General features: G+C 47.1%; 1 protein-coding gene across 2 annotated transcripts; it reads left to right on the top strand.

Annotated features, from left to right (window-relative positions):
• The first annotated feature begins 561 nt into the window (after positions 1 to 561).
• On the top strand, positions 562 to 20,244 carry smim22 (small integral membrane protein 22). 2 transcript variants are annotated; one of them, XM_080206147.1, is made up of 4 exons: positions 562 to 830; positions 12,097 to 12,278; positions 14,078 to 14,157; positions 19,286 to 20,244. In XM_080206147.1, exons 2-4 carry the CDS (start codon positions 12,149 to 12,151, stop codon positions 19,331 to 19,333), a joined length of 258 nt encoding a protein of 85 aa, XP_080062273.1. In that variant the 5' UTR covers positions 562 to 830; positions 12,097 to 12,148; the 3' UTR covers positions 19,334 to 20,244. The 2 variants fall into 2 exon arrangements, with proteins under 2 accessions (XP_080062273.1, XP_080062272.1); XM_080206146.1 differs by having other exon boundaries at positions 565 to 735.
• The last annotated feature ends 119 nt before the right edge of the window (positions 20,245 to 20,363 follow it).

The raw sequence follows: 20,363 nt of genomic DNA, 5'->3' as shown, positions 1-20,363 counted from the left end.
TGGCATTGCCCAGTTGATCTTACCACTGGGCAATCCGCCCTCAGTGTACCCAAACAGGTGCCGGAGTGGGGTGACTAGGGGATTTTTCACAGTAACTTCATTGTGGTGTTAATGTAAGCTTACTAATAAATAAAATGTACATATGTGGCCAAACCTCAGAGCTGATAGTCCAGCAACAAGTGGAGTAGATTAAACTTCCCCAGAAGCATTGACAGAAATTCTCACAGTAACTTAATCGCAGTGTTAATGTAAGCCTACTTGTGACTAGTAAATAAACTTCAAAAACACTTATTTTAATTCTGAACCGTTTACCTAAACTGAAGTAAAGAAAATTTGGCAGGACAAAATAGAAAAATATTCACAAAGTCATGAAGGAAAAAATCTTATCAAAATGTTCCTTGTCTATAAGAAGATTGTAGGTTTCGTTTTTCGAATTTGCGACACTAATCAAACAAAGTTAAAGCAGGGTTTGATCCGGGAGTCTGCCACACACTGCAGGAGTTAGGCGTGGGCTTGTCAAACCTCCTCGGACTCCTCCCATTCCAGCACAGTAATTAACGCAATGAGTGATCCCAGCCCAGCAGGATGTGTGTGATTTGAGCGAGGTGCACCTCCCCGGGAAGGGCAGGGCAGGGAAGGAGTGCAGAGAGGCAGCGGGAAGTGCCGTGCACGCAGGCCGAGCGGGAGAGCGACTGCGGGGGAGCTGAGCGAGAAGTTTGATGATTCTGACAGAAGGTCAGTGAGGAATGCGCAAGGCGGGGATACTGGAGACCTCACCGTCAGTCACGCTTGACGCAATTCTGAATCGTTTGGCTTGATCTTGGGTTCAGGTAACAACAGGTGTAAGAGGGAGATAGTTAAGCAAGAGGAAAAATCTCTGATTTCCTTAATGGGACTCGTTCCAGTTCTTTTGCCAAGAAGAAAAATTCTCAAATATTTTTGTAGAAAAATTCTCAAAGAGGAAATGAAATCCCAATAATGTTCAAGGAAATAAGTGTGATGTTGTTTTAAAAAATCTTTCTCTTTGTGGGTTTAAAAATCTTTCTCTTTGTGGGTTTAAAAATCTTTCTCTTTGTGGGTTTAAATATCTTTCTCTGTGGGTCAATCCACCTGTTCAAAGTTGACGCTCGAATCACCTCAGGCTCAGTTTTGCAAACCGGGCCTATATTTTCAGGTAAATTACTTCCTCTTGGATTTGCCTCACATCAACATTCTTATCAACAACAATGTAGAGGCTTAAATATCACAGCAGAGAGGCGAGTCAGCGGATAGACCTGATAGTCAACTCAAGCAAACATCTCTCCCCCTCCATTTCCAATCCCTTTACTAACCGGCGAAGAGAAACGTTCGAGGGGAATGACAAAAAGAAACAGTCTTTTGTTTTACTGTCCCGATTGTTTTATCGCCCCGAGATTGTACACAGCAGTGTCACCTTTCATTCCTGGAGACTCCAGGCCCAACCCTGGAGAGGTGGCATCTCCTGTTTGGATGAGATTGTAAAATGGCAGATTAGCCTAACTTTTAACACCTCTCGCCATTTGTGCATTCATTTGTTGACTATCAATTGCTAAGTTGCCCCCTTAGTGTCAGGGGGACCAGCTAGTGTAAATGCATGGGTTTACGGGGATAGGGCCTAGATGGGATTGCAGTCGGTGCAGACTCAATGGGCTGAATGGCCTCCTTCTGCACTGTAGGGATTTTATGATTCTTTTATTAATTTCAATGTGTGGCTGGCTACACATCATAGAAGCCCTACGTCGCAGCAGGAGGCCATTTGGTCCATCGAGTCTACACTGACCACAATCCCACCCAGGCCCTATCTCCATAACCACACATATTTATCCTGCTAATCTCCCTGACATTTAGGGGCACGACCAATCCGCCTAACCCGCACATCTTTGGAGTGTGGGAGGAAACTGGAGCGCCCGGAAGAATCCTATGCAGACATGGAGAGAACGTGCAAACTCCACACAGACAGTGACCCAAGGCTAGGATTGAACCCGGGTCCCTGGCGCCGTGAGGAGTTTGCACGTTCTCCTTGTGTCTGCGTGGGTTTCCTCCGGGTGCTCCAGTTTCCTCCCACACTCCAAAGACGTGCGGGGGGGTTACGTGGATTGGCCGTGCTAAAATTCACTCTCGTGTCGGGGGGATTGACAGGGTAAATGTGTGGGGTTACGGGAAGAGGGCCTGGTCAGTACAGAGTCAATGGGCTGAATGGCCTCCGTCTGCACTGTAGAGATAACATGCGAACTCCACACAGACAGTGACCTGAGGCCGGAACCGAACCGGGATCCCTGGTGCCGTGAGGCAGCAATGCTAACCACCGTGCCATGTTTTATTATGAAGCCTAATCCATTGTGTTGTGGCCTTGACTCTTCAGTTACTTCATAATTTTACTTTGGAAAGAATAAGCGACATCGCTACCCTGTTATAAACATCTAGCTTAGTCACTTATACACGAGGTGTGGGTTCAAAACCTTCTCTGACCTTAACTGATCGATATCGAGGTGTTAGTGCAGTCCCGAGGTTGTTGGAACTGTGAACAGTGCGATGTCCGACACAGGCCCCTGTCCAGCTCTTCCAGAGCGTAGTGAAGATCCCAGTTGCCAACTCTCCAGGATTTTCCTGGAGCCTCCAGGAATCAGAGATCAATCCCCAGGATCCAGCTGTGTTCAACCCCTGGAGACAAGACATCGGGACATTAATGCAAAGATTAGACCATAAGATATAGGGGCAGAATTATGCCATTCGGCCCATCGAGTCTGCCTCGCCATTCAATCAGGGCTGATAAGCTTCTTATCTCCATTCTCCCCGATAACCCCTGATTCTCTTATTAATCAAGAACCTATCTATCGCTGTCTTAAAGACACTCAACAACCTGGCCTCCACAGCCTTCTGTGGCAAAGAGTTCCACAGATTCACCACCCTCTAGCTGAAGAAATTCCTCCTCATCTCGATTCTAAAGAACTGCCCCTTTATTCAGGGGCTGTTCCCGTGGCTCTCAGTCCCTCCTTCAACTGGAAACACCTTCCCCATGTCCACTCCATCCAGACCTTTCAGTATTCTGTAAGTTTCAATGAAATTCCCCCCTCATCCTTCTAAACTCCATTGTGTCCTGACCCGGAGACAGATGTGTGGGTGAGGGGGGATCGGCCATGGTGACTACCCGGGGTTACAAGGGCAGGGCTTAAGAGCGTGGGGGGGAGAGGGGGGGAACCAAACAGGCACGGGGGGAATGTGCAAACTCCACACAGACAGTGATGGTCAACCTGAAAATATTCCCAGCATGCCTGTGGTGAGTGGTAAGAGTGGGGTTGACTCCTGGTCAGCCATCTTTGACGCGGAGTGGCACTCCTCAGGCTTCAGGCTCCAGCCTCAGGCCCGTGACTGCTCCAAATGAGAAAAACAAGCTTTAGAAAACAGATGTGTTTTGTTTGGCTCCAGCATCTGTCGAAGTAAGAAGTCTAAGAAGACATGTTAAAGATTTGATTGTGATTTGATTTGATTTATTATTGTTTCCTGCACGCTATACAGACAAAGCATACCGTTCGTAGAGAAGGAAAGGAGAGACTGCAGAATGTAGTGTTATAGTCATAGCTAGGGTGTAGAGAAACTGAGGAACTGAGTTGTGGAACTGAGCCACGACAGATCAGCCATGATCTTATTGAATGGCGGGGCAGGCTCGAAGGGCTAGATGGCCTACTCCTGCTCCTATTTCTTATGTTCTTATGAAAGATCAACTTAATTTAAGGTAAATCCATTCAAAAGTCTGACAGCAGCAGGGAAGAAGCTGTCCTTGAGTCAGTTGGTACGTGACCTCGGACTTTTGTATCTTTTCCCCCAAAAGAAAGAAGGTGGAAGAGAGAATGTCCGGGGTGTGTGGGGTCCTTAATTATGCTGGCTGCTTTTCCGAAGCAGCGGGAAGTGTAGACAGAGTCATAAGAACACAAGAAATAGGAGCAGGAGTAGGCCATCTAGCCCTTCGAGCCTGCCCCGCCATTCAATAAGATCATGGCTGATCTGAAGTGGATCAGTTCCACTTTCCCGCTTTCTCCCCATAACCCTTAATTCTCCTGTCAATGGATGGGAGGCTGGTTTGCGCGATGGATTGGGCTACATTCACAAACTTTTGTAGTTGCTTGCAGTTTTGGGCAGAGCAGGAGCCCATGCCAAGCTGTGATACAACCAGAAAGAATGCTTTCTAACGAACTAATATCACACTTAACTCAAGCTCCTTCTGTATCGTTATTTAACTCTCCTGAAGCTCGGAGATAAACTTCATTCCGTTTGCAAATTAGGCAAATCTGTTTCCAAAGTGAGATTTTTGTAGAACTAGAATTTCTACAGTGCAGAAGGAGGCCACTCAGCCCATCAAGTTTGTACTGACCACAATCCCACCTATTCCTATAACCCCACATATTTAGCCTGCTAGTCCCCCTGAGACTGGGGTCAATTTATTATCGTCAATCAACCCAACCCACACATCTTTGGACTGTGGGAGTAAACCCCTGTTTACTGTTTGAAATAATTCTCATTCTGCTGCAAAGCGAGCATTTTTTCACCAGTGAGGAATACAGAGTGACGCAGTGGTTAGCGCTGCTGCCTCACAGCGCCAGGGACCCAGGTTCGATTCTGGCCTCGGGTGGCTGTCTTGTGTGGAGTCTGCACGTTCTCCCCGTGTCTGCGTGGGTTTCCTCCCAAAGTCCAAAGATGTGCGGGTGAGGGGGATTAGTGGGATATGCATGTGGGGTTACGGGGATTGGGCCAGGGACAGGCTGGGGTGAGATATTGGAGAGTCAGTGCAGACTCGATGGGTTGAATGGCCTGCAGATTCTAAGACAAGCCATTGGCTGGAAGGAGTCAGGAGATGGATTGCCCAATGCCTCCTGGACCTGAGTAAACAGAAACACAGGCTGCGCTGAGCGATTCCTAATGCTGACGTCAACATCAGACACATAACGATCCAGAGCCGGATACAGGGAGCGAGACACACACCGGGAAAATCTCTCCATGTCCGACCTACAACACCAGTAACAAAATAATAGAAAGACTTGTGTTTGTTTGACTCTATTCACAACAACAGACGCCCCTAAGAGCTCTCCTGCTCCAGGAAATACATTTCCTAAGTGTAGTCACTGTTGTAACATAACAAACACAGCAATTAATTTCACTCAGCAAGTTCCCACCAACCGCAATCATAGAACCCTACAGTGCAGAAAGAGGCCCTTCGGCCCATCGAGTCTGCACTGAACACAACCCCACCCAGGCCCTACCCCCATATCCCTACATATTATACCCACTAATCCCTCTAACCTACACATCCCTGGACACCAAGGGGAAATTTCTTAGCATGGCCAATCAACCTAACCCACACATCTTTGGACTGTGGGAGGAAACCTGAGCACCCGGAGGAAACCCACACAGACACAAGGAGAATGTGCAAACTCCACACAGACAGTGACCCAAACCAGGGATCGAACCCAGCACCCTGGAGCTGTGAAGCAGCAGTGCTAACCACTGTGCTACGTGTCACAATGTGACCATGAGCAGATAACCTGTTTACTTTAAGATGTTGATTGAGGGATAATTCAACTCTGATTCAGCTTTGACCAAGGGTCATCTGGATTCAAAATGTCAGCTCTTTTCTCTCCTTACAGACCTACTGAGATTTTTCCAGCATTTTCTCTTTTGGAGGAATAACTTCGATTTGATTCGATTTATTATTGTCACATGTATTAACATACAGTGAGAAGTATTGTCTCTCGCATGCTACACAGACAAAGCATACCCTTCATAAAGAAGGAAAGGAGAGGGTGCAGAATGTAGTCATACCTAGAGAAAGATCAATTTAATGCAAGGTTGGTCCATTCAAAAGTCTGACAGCAGCAGGGAAGAAGCTCTTCTTGAGTACGTGACCTCAAGAGTTTTATATCCTTTTTCCGACTGGAGAAGGTGGAAGAGAGAATGTCCGGGGTGCGTGGGGTCCTTAATGATGCTGGCTGCTTTTCCGAGGCAGCGGGAAGTGTAGACAGAGTCAATGGATGGGGGGTTGGTTTGTGTGATGGATTGGGCTACATTCACCGCCCTTAGTAGTTTCTTGTGGTCTTGGGCAGAGCAGGAGCCCAGACCAAGCTGTGATACACCCAGAAAGAATGCTTTCTATGGTGCATCTGTAGGAGTTGATGGGAGTTGTAGCAGACATGCCAAATTTCCTTAATCTTGTGAGAAAGTAGGGCCATTGGTGGGCTTCCTTAATTATACAGTCGGCATGGGGATACCAGGACAGGTTGTTGGTGCAGGACACAGGGGAGAACTTCCACGCTCCTCTTCAACACTGTGCCGAGGGATCATTACATCTACTCAAGCTGGTAGTTCTGGCTTAGCAGGGCCTAGGAGTGGGGGCATAGCGCTAAACACTGGGCCCATGCCATCTGGGGGTAGGGGGGCAAGAGAGTGGGTCCACACTTTGTTAATCACTGAAGCCTGGGGTTTCAGGAGTCTCGGGAGAGGGGGTGCACATGATATTAATCACTGGGCCTGTACCTTCTGGGGGCCCAGCCTCTGAAAGATTTTCCCCACCTCTCACCTCAACATTCACAAACACATGCACAGTGGGTGCTTTGCTCTGGGGACAAAGTTCCAGCGCCTGAAATCAGCTTGTTCTGGTACAAGATTTCAGATTTGTGCTTCTGAGAGTCCAGATGCACTCGAGCTGAGGTCATTGGCATCTGCCCTTGACCCCACTCTCACCCTCCCACATAGCAGACCACCCCCTCAGGGACTTCGTGGGCTATTTTCAGAGCGCCCGCTGTGCCCCAGGGGTCGTTGTATTGTCTTCAAGTCAAGTTGGCTGAATGAAAACAAAACAGCTTCTTCTCTGCTGCCACCAGACTTTTGAATGGACCTACCCCGCATTAAGTTGATCTTTCTCTTACGCCCTAGCTGTGACTGTAACACTACATTCTGCACTCTCTCCTTCCCTTCTCTATGAACGGTATGCTTTGTCTGTAGCGCACAGAAGAAACAATACTTTTCACTGTGTACAAATACATGTGACAATAATAAATCAAATCAAAGAATATGGGTAAATCCTGTGAGTTTTAGAGTTTCTTATTCCTCTCATGTACTCTGTACTCATATGGTTTTAGTATAATGGGTGGTTTTAGTATATTTCTAGCTTTTTTTGTGTAGGACAGATTATAAAGTGGACATAGAAACACAGAAACTAGAAGCAGGAATAGGCCATTTGGCCTATCAAGCCTGCTCCGCCATTCATTTTGATCATGGCTGGTCATCAAATTCGATATCTTGATGCCCTCTTCCCGCCCAAATCTTTCCCTTTGAATAAAATCCCTACAATGCAGAAGGAGGCTATTCGGCCCATTGAGTCGGTACAATCCCACCCAAGCCCTATCCCTATAACCCCATGCATTTACCCTCGCTCGTCCCCCTGACACTAAGGGGCAATTTAGCACGGCCAATTCACCTAACCCGCACATCTTTGGAGTGTGGGAGGAAACCGGAGCACCTGGAGAAAACCCACGCAGACACGGGGAGAATGTGCAGACTCTGCACAGACAGTGACTCAAGCTGGGACTCGAACCCAGATTCCTGGTGCTGTGAGGCAGCAGTGCTAACCACTGTGCCACTGTGCCCCAGTTCTAAAATGTTTATCCCTTATCCTCAAACTAAGACTCCTTAGCCTGGACTCCCCTCACCATCGGGAACATTCTTTCTGACCTTGTCTGATCCTGTTAGAATTGTATAAGTTTCTATGAGATCCCATTTATTAATCACAAGTAGGCTTATATTAACACTACAGTGAAGTGATCTGAAAATCCCCTAGTCGTCACTCTCCGGTGCCTGTTCGGGTACACTGAGGGAGAATTTAGCACGGCCAATGCACCTAACCAACATATCTTCCAGAATGTGGGAGGAAACCTGAGCATCCGGAGGAAACCCATGCAGATATGGGGAGAATGTGCAGACTCCACACAGACAATGACCCAAGCCGGGAATCGAACCCAGATCTCTGGCGCTGTGGGGCAGCAGTGCTAACCACTGTGCCACCGTACTGCCCATTACTACCGGGTCACTGCTGGTTTATTTCTCCGTTTAAAATTACTATCATGAGTCTTAAGATCTTTATATTTTTCCCAGGCCCTCTTCCCTGCCTTCTCCCCATAATCCCACACATATTAATGTGAGTAATCCCATCTAACCTTGGGACACTAAGGGGCAATTTAGCATGGCCAATCCACCTAACCTACATATTTTTGGAGTGTGGGTGGAAACCGGAACACCTGGAAGAACCCCACACAGATAAGAACATAAGAAATAAGAGCAGGAGTAGGCCATCCAGCCCTTCGAGCCTGCCCCGCCATTCAATAAGATCATGGCTGATCTGAAGTGGATCAGTTCCACTTTCCCGCTTTCTCCCCATAACCCTTAATTCCCCCGTCTATCAGAAACCTATCTACCCGTGACTTAAATACATTTAGTGAGGCAGCCTCCACCACTTCAACGGGCAGAGAATTCCAGAGATTCACCACCCTTTGAGTGAAGAAGTTCCTCCTCAACTCTGATCTAAACTGCGCCCCCCTTATCTTGAGGCTGTGTCCTCTAGTCCTGCTGTCCTTCCTAAGCGGGAAGAATCTCTCTACCTCTACCCTATCCATCCCCTTCATTATCTTATACGTCTCTATAAGATCCTACCTCATCCTTCTAAACTCCAACGAGTACAGACCCAGTCTATTTAGTCTCTCTTCATAGTCCAACCCTCTCATCTCCGGTATCAGCCTAGTGAACCTCCTCTGCACTCCCTCCAAGGCCAAAATACCCTTGCGCAAGTGCGGTGACCAAAACTGCACACAGTACTCCAGCTGCGGCCTCACCAGTGCCCTGTACAGTTGCAGCAAGACCTCCCTACTTTTATATTCAATCCCCCTCGCTATGAAGGCCAGCATCCCATTCGCCTTCCTGATCACCTGCTGCATCTGCAGGCTGGGTTTTTGCGATTCGTGCACAAGGACCCCCAGGTCCCTCTGCACCGTCGCCTGCTGCAGCTTTTCGTCTTTTAAATAATAAGCTTTATTATTTAATACACAGATATGGGGCGAATATGCAGACTCCACGCAGACAGAGTCCCAAGCCGGGAATCGAACCCAGGACCCCAGCACTGTGAGGCAGCAGTGCTAACCGACTGTGCCACCTGCATTAGAATCTTGTCCCCTGGTAGATTTCATTTCTTTTATCAAAAGACAGCAATCTGATCTGAGCTACATGTTGCTGGAAAACTCCCCCGGACAGATCTTGCGAGTCATTTTCTTGAAGGTGGAGATCGGAGAGAGTTCAGCTCCCCCTTGCCCTGGAGTACAGTACGGGGGGATTTGTGTGCTTGTATCTGGGAACACTGGCTTTAATTAATCTGTGTTTACCAGAGTGAACTTTGGTTTGGCTGCTAATTGAGTACACTTTTTATGGAGCTCTTGGAATATTGCCATACGCTCTGGGGATCTTTGCCATTCCCCCAGCTTGTTATTTCCTTGTTAAGTCCCATTTTATGGGTTATTTTATGGGTCAACAACAGATCCAGAGAATGCCCTCAATCTGTAGCAGGGTGGACTGATGAAAGTAAGGCTGAGATTCTTGGACCTCCCAGTTGTTGCTGGAGGATTTTCTTTAGGGCTTTTGATTTTGATTTGATTTATTATTGTCACCTGTATTAGTATACAGTGAAAAGTATTATTTCTTGCATGCTATACAGACAAAGCATACCATACATAGAGAAGGAAAGGAGAGAGTGCAGAATGTAGTGTTACTATCATAGCTAGGGTGTAGAGAAAGATCAACTTAATGCAGGGTAGGTCCATTCAAAAGTCTGGTGGCAGCAGGGAAGAAGCTGTTCTTGAGTCGGTTGGTACATGGCCTCAGACTTTTGTATCGTTTTCCCAAAGGAAGAAGGTGGAAGAGAGAATGTCCGGGGTGCGTGGGATCCTGCTTTTCCTGAGGCAGCGGGAAGTGTAGACAGAGTCAATGGATGGGAGGCTGGTTTGTGTGATGGATTGGGCCACATTCATGACCTTTTGTAGTTCCTTGTGATCTTGCACAGAGTAGGAGCCCATACCAAGCTGTGATACATCCGGAAAAAATGTCTTCTGTGGTGCATCTGTAAAAATGGCAGTGGGCGTGGCTGGAGAAGATTATCAAACACTGTGGGATGGATTCTCCCTGTGACCCCATCATCTTGCTGCACTGTGGGTCACTGTTTGGAAAAATGTCTCCCAGGCTTATGTTCCCCAAGGCTGGTGGGCCAGCATGCCATCTAATTAAGGACAGCGGGGAAGTCCTCGAAGCTGTAGGCCTGTTGTGGGCTTTGATATTTAACCTTTGAATTGATCACAACTTTACCCATCAAACAACCGGACCAAGTCACACAGTCCTCTTAAACAGCTATTTTACTCAAGCTATATCTCAGACTCTGGAAAGTCACAGGTCAGTGTCGGGAACTAACCAGAGTCCAGGATTCAGGAATGCACCAGCAGTTGTGGTTTCAAATTCAATTAAAAGTAATCAGCATTTACCAATCAAGATCTAGGAGTTATCTCTATCCACGCAATTATTGACTAAGGTTACATCATTCATAAGATACAGATATTAAAGCCCATCTCAATCACTTCACACAGTCAAGTTTATTTTATGATGTAGAGATGCCGGTGTTGGACTGGGATGGGCACAGTCTCGCAACACCAGGTTGAAGTCTCCACTCACCTGAGGAAGGAGCAGCGCTCCGAACGCTTGTGATTCCAAATAAACCTGTTGGAAGCTGTATAGGGCATTGGTGAGGCTGCAGCTGGAGTACTGTGTGCAGTTTTGGTCGCCGCACTTATGCAAGGATATTTTGGCCTTGGAGGGAGTGCAGAGGAGGTTTACTAGGCTGATACCGGAGTTGAGGGGGTTGAGCTATGAGGAGAGGCTGAATAAACTAGGCTTGTGTTCGTTAGAGTTTAGAAGAATGAAGGGAGATCTCATTGAGACGTATAAGATGATGAATGGGATGGATAGGATAGAGGTGGAGAGGCTCTTCCCGCTCAGAAAGGACAGTAGGACTAGAGGGCACAGCCTCAAGATAAAGGGGGGGCGGTTTAGAACGGAGTTGAGGAGGAACTTCTTCACTCAAAGGGTGGTGAATCTCTGGAATTCTCTGCCCGTTGAAGTGGTGGAGGCTGCCTCGCTAAATATATTTAAGATGCGGGTTGATGGGTTTTTGATAAGAGAGGGGATTAAGGGTTATGGGGAGAGGGCGGGAATGTGGAACTGAGCCACGACAGATCAGCCATGATCTTATTGAATGGCGGGGCAGGCTCGAAGGGCTAGATGGCCTACTCCTGCTCCTATTTCTTATGTTCTTATGTTATGTTAACCTGATGTTGAAGAAAGAGCAGTACAGGACAGGAACAGGCCCTTCGGCCCTCTAAGCCTGTGTTGTTCATGCTGTCCTTTCTAGACCAACCGCCTGTATCTCACTATTCCCTCTCTGTCCATGTGTCTATCCAGATAAGTCTTAAATGTGGCTAACGTATCTGCCTCAACCGCCTCACTTGGCAGTACATTCCTGACCTCCACCACCCTCTGTGTAAAAAACATCCCCCCCCGCACATCTCCACTGAATCATTCCCCCACTTACCATGAACTTGTCTCCCCTGTAATTGTCATTTCTGCCCAGGGAAAAAGCTTCCACCTTATCAATATTCCTCATAATATTATAAACTTCAACAGGTAGTGAGACTTGTTACTGTTTATTACATGTTCTGGAGGATATTACTTATATTTACTTCCTGCTGTTTTATCTTATATTTAATTAACGTAACTAATAACGTTTAATTAAAAAGGATATTTTAGTAAATTCTTTGAAATTTTCTAATAAAATTCATGGAGGGCTTTTTCCCTGCACGCTGCTGATTTTAACGTAATCAGTGAAAGGAATTCACTGTAGTTATAAAGGGTTCGAAGTGATATCCTACGTGACTACACCCTTTGCCGGTTCTTATTTCTGGGCTGGTTTGGAGATGAGCGCTTCTGTTGTGTGTTTTGCAGTCGCTTGCTGACTGAGGAAGTTTGGGCCCTTTCGGAGAAGGCCGGCTCAAAGATGGCTGACCAGGACTTGGGGAATCAGATTGAAGCCCAGTTTAACGACGTTGTGAGGAGACTACAGAGCAAGGAGCTTTTCCAGTCCACCTGGGACATCGCCACCTTCGCCATTTTCTTTATCTTCATTGGTAAGGCCCCGAGTGTAAAGCTGCTTTACTTCCGGTCACCCCACTTACAGAGTAGTTGTCAATGATACACACAGTAGGCCTCTCGAGCCTGCCCTGCTCGAGATCATGGCTGACCTGATTGTAACCTCCTCCCCCCTTTCACCCCCTTGTTCATCTATCTATAGCTCTGCCTTAGAATCTCTACAGTGCAGAAGGAGGCCATTCAGCCCATTGAGTCCGTACCAACCACATTCCCAGCCGGGCCTTATTCCTTCAGCATTTACCCTGCTCTCCCCTTGATACGAGGGTCAATCGACCTAACCCGCACATCTTTGGAGTGTGGGAGGAAACTGGAGCATCCGGAGGAAACCCACGCAGACATGGGGAGAATGTGCAAACTCCACACAGACAGTGACTCAAGCCGGGAATCGAACCCGGGAATCTTATAGAGATGTACAAGATAATGAAGGGGCTAGATAGGGTAGAGGTAGAGAGATTCTTCCCGCTTAGAAAGGAAAACAGAACTACAGGGCACAGCCTCAAAGTAAGGAGGGTGGGGTGCAGTTTAGATCAGAGTTGAGGAGGAACTTCTTCACTCAAAGGGTGGCGAATCTCTGGAATTCGCTGCCCATTGAAGTTGAATATATTTAAGTCACGGGTAGATAGGTTTCTGACAGACGGGGGAATTAAGGGTTATGGGGAGAGGGCGGGAAAGTGGAACTGATCCACTTCAGATCAGCCATGATCTTATTGAATGGCGGGGCAGGCTCGAGGGGCTAGTTGGCCTACTCCTGCTCCTATTTCTTACGTTCTTATGTCCCTGGCACTGTGAGGCAGCAGTGTGCCACCATGCCACCCAATCTGGTTACCATAGAAATCCTGAACCAGGGGTATAGGCAATCCAGGAGCCTGCAAAATCTGAAATCCTCTTTGATCATTTTATTCATTTGTGGGACATGTGCATCATTGGCTAGGTCTGCATTTATTGCCCACCCCTAGTTGCCCTTGGAGGGCAGTTGAGAGTCAACCACATTGCTGTGGTTCCGAAGTTACATGTAGGCCAGACTGGGTAAGGACGGCAGATTTCCTTCCCTAAAGGACATTAGTGAACCAGATGGGTTTTTCTGACAATGGTTTCATGGTCATCAGTAGATTCTTAATTCCAGATATTTTTTATTGAATTCTAATTCCACCATCTGCCGTAGCAGGATTCGAATCCAGGTCCCCAGAGTATTAGCTGAGTTTCTGGATTAATTGTCCAGTGATAATACCACTAGGCCATCACCTCCCCGATAAAAACATCACACTGCAGTCCGGACTCAAGCCTGGGAAGTCTCTGATTCTGAGTCCAGGATGGAGATCTGGGCTGGAATCTCAGGATGTACCTGGGAATCCGCCGTGGGAACGTTAACTAGCAGCTAACTCCATAACCAACAGCTTCCCCTCTCCTTACCCACCATCACATCCCTGCTTACCCGAGTGCTCCCTCACCCTGCCCCACCGACTCCCCCAACCCAACCTCAGCCAGCTCACTCGCTCATCCCTCCGTTCACTCAGACAAACTGCCATCACTAAAGGACTGGTCCTTTAAAAAAGACCCCCCTCAGTGTGACATCCCCTCCACCCCGAAACTCTCCACCACTCACTGAACCTACCCTGGAGGCACCGCGCTTCCCATTTTACTCTCAGCCATTGATAGGAGGTTCTGGGCTTCCAAATGTTTTAACCAGATGAGACGGGCCATCCTTTAGCAAGGCCGCTGTGCCTCAGACCGGGTACAGTTTGCTCTCTGGTGTTAATCTCCATTCCTGTGTTAACAGGTGCAGTGCTGGCTCTGATTCTCTTAGTCCTAATTCGATGTTGCTGTGGATGCTGCTTTTCTTCCTCACCAAGCAAGAAGGTGAGTGTGTCTGTGTGTGAGTGTGTGTGTCTGTCTGTGACTCTGTGTGTGTGCGTGTGTGTGCATGTATGTGTGTGTCTCTGTGTCTGTGTGTGTGTCTGTCTGTGACTGTGTTTTTGTGTGTGTGTCTGTGTGTGAGTGGTGTGTTTGTATGTGCGTGTGTGTGTGTGTCTGTGTGTGAGTGACTGTGAGTTAAGTATGAGTGAGTGAGTGAGTTTGAGTGAGGGTGTGTGTGTGTGAATGAGTGAGAGTCTGAGCATGTGTGTATGAGTGTGTGAGTGTGAGCGTAAGTGAGTGTATGTATGAATGAGTGTGAGTGAGTGTGATGAGGCTGTGTGTAAGTGTGTGTGAGTGAGTGTATAGGTGTGTGTGAATGAGTGTGAGTGAGTGAGTGTCTGAGAGTGTGTATATGAGTGGATATGGAGTTTAGAAGGATGAGGGGGGATCTTATAGAGATGTATAAGATAATGAAGGGGGTGGATAGGGTAGAGGTAGAGAGATGCTCCCCGCTCAGAAAGGACAGCAGGACTAGAGGGCACAGCCTCAAGATAAGAGGGGGGGGCGCAGTTTAGAACAGAGTTGAAGAGGAACTTCTTCACTCAAAGGGTGGTGAATCTCTGGAATTCTCTGCCCGTTGAAGTGGAGGCTACCTCGCTAAATATATTTAAGTTACGGGTAGATAGGTTTTTGACAGACAAGGGGATTAAGGGTTATGGGGAGAGGGCGGGAAAGTGGAACTGAGCCACTTCAGATCAGCCATGATCTTATTGAATGGTGGGGCAGGCTCGAAGGGCTAGATGGCCTACTCCTGCTCCTATTTCTTATGTTCTTATGTTTTTATGAGGGTGTGCGTATGTGTGTGAGTGCATGTGTATGAGTGAGTGTGTGTGTGAGAGAGTGTATATCTGTGTGCGCCTGTGTGAGTGTGATGGCTTACAATCATCATTATCTTAGGACCCTACAGCAGGAGGCCATTTAGCCCATCGATTCTGCACCAACCTCCCGTCCAAAAAAAGCATCTTAGCCAGACTCATCTCCCTGCCCTATCCCAGTAACCCCAAATATTTATCCCGCTAATTCAGACATCTTTGGACACTAGGGGGCAATTTAGCAATGGCCAAGCCACCTTGCATACACACCTTTGGACTGTGGGAGGAAACCAGAGCACCCGGAGGAAACCCAGCAGACATGGGGAGAACTTGCAGACTACCACACAGACAGTGACCCAAGCCGGGAATCGAACCCTTGTCCCTGGCACTGTGAGGCAGCAGTGCTAACCACACGGCCACCGTACTATCATCATTCAAGTAAAAGCCTCACTGAAATCTACTTAACATGTCCTGTGCACCAAACATTATCTATGATTTTACGATAAGGACAAAATGGTGAATAATTAAGAGGCAGATAGAGAATAAAGTTCATCTCCTCCATTCACTCCTCACTGCTCTAACTGCAGAGTTCTGGATTACTGTTTAATTGCTCAGTGACAACTCAAACAAACAATTCAAATTAATGAACCAGCTCCTTATCTCCGAGCACTATCTCAGTTCTACAGAGAAGTCACAGTGACTCGAAACATTAACTTTGTCTCTCTCACTGCAGACGCTGTCAGACCCACGGACTCTTCCGGCACTTTCTGTTTTTATTTTCTACCTCAGCTCATTCTATCCAGGGTGGCACGGTAGCACAGTGGTTAGCACTGCTGCCTCACAGTGCCTGGGTCCTGGGTTCGATTCCCGGCTCGGGTCACTGTCTGTGTGGAGTTTGCACATTCCCCTCGTGTCTGCGTGGGTTTCCTCTGGCTGCTCTGGTTTCCTCCCACAGTCCAAAGATGTGCGGGTTAGGTTGATTGGCCATGCTAAGAAATTGCCCCTTCATGTCCAAAGATATGCTGGTATCCAGGGATGTGTAGATTAGAGGGTATAATTTGTAGGGAAATGGGGGTAGGGCCTGGGTGGGATTGTGTTCGGTGCAGACTCGATGGGCCAAAGGGCCTCTTTCTGCACTGTAGGGTTCTATGATCCACGGGTTGTCATCAATATCATTCGATACATCAGCAAAGTTGAAGCCAACTGAGAGGCCATTCTAAATTGCCCCTTAGTGTCCAAAGATGTGCAGGTTAGGTGGATTGGCCATGCTAAATTGCCCCTTAGTGTCCAAAGATGTGCAGGTTAGATGGATTGGCCATGATAAATTGCCCCTTTTAGTGTTCAAAGATGTGCAGGTTAGGTGGATTGGCCATGGTAAATTATCCCTTAGTGTCCAAAGATGTGCAGGTTAGGTGGATTGGCCATGATAAATTGCCCCTTAGTGTTCAAAGATGTGCAGGTTAGGTGGATTGGCCATGGTAAATTATCCCTTAGTGTCCAAAGATGTGCAGGTTAGGTGGAATGGCCATGCTAAATTGCTGCTCAGTGTCCAAAGATGTGCAGGTTAGGTGGATTGGCCATGCTAAATTGTCCCTTAGTGTCCAAAGATGTGCAGGTTAGGTGGATTGGCCATGCTAAATTGCCCCTTAGAGTTCAAAGATGTGCAGGTTAGGTGGATTGGCCATGCTAAATTGCCCCTTAGTGTCCAAAGATGTGCAGATTAGGTGGATTGACCATGATAAATTGCCTCTCAGTGTTCAAAGATGTGCGGGTTAAGTGGATTGGCCATGTTAAATTGCCCCTCAGTGTCCAAAGATGTGTAGGTTAGGTGGATTGGATGTGCTAAATTGCCTCTCAGTGTCTAAAGGCGTGAAGTTTAGGTGGATTGGGGGTTACAGGGATAGAGCAAAAGGGAAGGCTGAAGTGCTCTTTTGGAGAGTCAGTGCACCGAATGGCCTCTTTCCGCACTATAGGGATTCTTTGGAAAGCCTGTTATTCGGCAACTTCACTATCAAGCAGGGGGAGTTTTTGCTTCACAAGCTTCATCAGAGTTTGATGTTGGTACAGATGTCTTGTTCAGTTTGTTTTTTCAGAGCTGAGCTGTCCAATGTTTTCTGCAAAATTAAACTCTACAATGTTAACAAGACGGCATCTCCAACAGAGGATAGCCTGGTGACATTGGGTGTACTGGCAATGTCACTGGACTAGCAATCCAGAAGCCTGGGGCTAAAGCTCTGGGGACACGGGTTCTAATCCCACCACAGCGGCTGGTGGAATTTAAACTCCGTTAATAAAACCTGGAATATAAAACAAGTCCCAGTAATGGCGAGCGTGAAACTGTTATGGAGGGAAGGAAATCTGCCATCCTTACCCGGTCTGGCCTACATGTGACTCCAGGGCCACAGCAATGTGGTTGACTCTCAACTGCCCTCTGAAATGGCCCAACAAGTCACCCAGCTGAAGGGCAATTAGAGATGGGCAAAAACCTTGCCAACATGCCCACATCCCATGACAGATTAACATACAATGTTATTTCTTGGCCCCAAATTTGGCCAAGGGGAGGTGATAGCCTAGTAGCATTCTCATTAGACTATTAATCCGGAAACTCAGCTAATGTCCTGGGGACTTGGGTTCAAATCCCGCCCATGGCAAATGGTGGAATTTGAATTCAATAAAAACTATCTGGAATTAAGAATCTACTGATGACCCTGAAAACCATTGCTAGGAAAACCTATTGATTCACTAATGTTCCTTTATTTGATTTGATTTATTATTGTCACATCTATTAGTATACAGTGAAAAGTATTATTTCTTGCGTGCTATACAAAGCATACCATTCATAGAGAAGGAAAGGGGAAGGTGCAGAATGTAGTGTTGTAGTCATAGCCAGGGTGTAGAGAAAGATCAACTTAATGTGACGTAGGTTCACTAGGCTGATACCGGGGATGAGGGGGTTGGACTATGAAGAGAGACTAAATAGACTGGGTCTGTACTCGGAGTTTAGAAGGATGAGGGGGGATCTTATAGAGACGTATAAGATAATGAAGGGGATGGATAGGGTAGAGGTAGTGAGATTCTTTCCCGCTCAGAAAGGACAACAGGACTAGAGGGCACAGCCTCAAGATAAGGGGGGAGCAGTTTAGAACGGAGTTGAGGAGGAACTTCTTCACTCAAAGGGTGGTGAATCTCTGGAATTCTCTGCCTATTTGAAGTGGTGGAGGCTACCTCGCTAAATATTTTTAAGACACGGGTAGATAGGTTTTTGGTAGGCAAGGGAATTAAGGGTTATGGGGAGAAAGCGGGAAAGTGGAACTGATCCACTTCAGATCAGCCATGATCTTATTGAACGGCAGGGCAGGCTCGAGGGGCTAGATGGCCTACTCCTGCTCCTATTTCTTATGTTCTTATGGTCCATTCAAAAGTCTGGTGGCAGCAGGGAAGAAGCTGTTCTTGAGTCGGTTGGTACGTGACCTCAGACTTTTGTATCTTTTTCCCGATAGAAGAAGGTTGAAGAATGTGTGTGTAAATCAAGCCAAATCAAATAAACAACATTTCGGAGCCGTGAGATCATGTTGCAGCTGTACAAAACTCTGGTGCGGCCGCACTTGGAGTATTGCGTACAGTTCTGGTTGCCGCATAATAAGAAAGATGTGGAGGAATTGGAAAGGGTGCAGAGGAGGTTTACCAGGATGTTGCCTGGTATGGTGGGAAGGTCTTATGAGGAAAGGCTGAGGGACTTGAGACTGTTTTCGTTAGAAGAAGGTTGAGAGGTGACCTAATTGAGGCATACAAGATGATCAGAGGATTAGATAGGGTGGACAGTGAGAGCCTTTTTCCTCGGATGGTGATGGCTAACATGAGGGGCATAGCTTTAAATTAAGGGGTGATAATTATAGGACGGACGTCAGAGGTAGGTTCTTTACTCAGAGGGTAGTAAGGGTGTGGAAAGCCCTGCCTGCAGCAGTTGTGGACTCGCCAACTTTAAGGGCGTTCAAATGGTCAGTGGATAGGCAGATGGATAACATTGGAATAGTTTAGGTTAGAGGGTCATTAGATTGGTTCCACTGGTTGGCGCAACATTGAGGGCCGAAGGGCCTGTACTGTGCTGTAATGTTCTCTGTTAATAATGGAACATTGCCACCTCCTAACTGAAAGAGGCAGAGGTTTGTATACGATAAGAGCAGCATTATGCAAAGCGAGAATAGAAGCATTTTAAAGCATTCATGATCCGTCTGAGACTTAGTTGCTTCCTTTTCCAGCACGGGAAACACAAGGTCGGAGTTGACAACCTGGCGATGGAACCTTAGAGACTGGGCCCGGCTCCCACTCCCGGTCAATCAGCGCCATTCTTTGCTGCGTTAAGGGAGTTCCTCGTGAATCCTGTGACAGTTTTCCGCCAACGTTCATGAGTTATTTTAACAGGCACTTTTTCTCAATCACGTCCAAAAGTGAAACGAATGCATCATCTTTGCCAGGCTTGCCTCAAGGGCTTTTAATCAATGCCTCTTTTCTCGTTTAATTTGCACAGTTTGCACTTCCTGCACATTTAATTGTACAAAAAAAAGACAATCGGCTGTTCTTACTTTTGACGGATTCCGCATTTTAAGAGTTTGGCTGAGGAATCGAGTAGAATTTTTCGATGGGCTGAATGGCCTCCTTCCCGGCTGTCGGGATTCTATAACCAGACACTATTGTAACATGAAGCAGCACAGTATGTGTTTTGAGTTGTTCCGCGGCAGTCAAGTTCATGAACTATTCTTAGACGGGTGTCAAGCTCATAGCAATACCGTCCAGGGGAGGGTAGACAGCACAGAGTTGCAGCAAACGTCCACGTTTGGGACTCAGACGTGAACTGTGTGTATCGTGTTAGCAAAGTGCAGATAATTTAAAGGTGGGTCGGAGCTTCGATGGGCGCTGCTGGTGTGAAATTCACTTGGATAGGGAAATCTCAACAGCACCGTGGTATAGAAACGTAGAACAGTACAGCATAGTACAGGCCCTTCAGCCCTCAATGTTGTGCCGAGCTATGTCCAAACCCAAGATCAACCTATCCCACTCCCTATAGGTTCTGTAGGTCACAAATATTAGAACTCAACATTTTTAAGCAACTTATAGGGCGGGACTTTCTGGGACATTCACCCCGGAATGGGAAAATCCCATCCAAGGTCTTAGCACACTATAGAATCATAGAATAGAATCTCTACAGCGCAGGAGACGGCCAATCGGCCCACCGAGTCTGCACCAACCACAATCCCATCCAAGCCCGATCCCCATAACCCCACACATTTACCCTGCTAATCCCCCTGACACTAAGACACAATGTAGCACAGTCAATCA

Source organism: Carcharhinus amblyrhynchos, chromosome 18 (assembly GCF_965287045.1).
Source record: "Carcharhinus amblyrhynchos chromosome 18, sCarAmb.v2.hapA, whole genome shotgun sequence".
Classification (NCBI taxonomy): Eukaryota; Metazoa; Chordata; class Chondrichthyes; order Carcharhiniformes; family Carcharhinidae; genus Carcharhinus; species Carcharhinus amblyrhynchos.
Note: the sequence above shows the minus strand (reverse complement) of the source record. Positions and strands in the feature narration are given on the sequence as shown.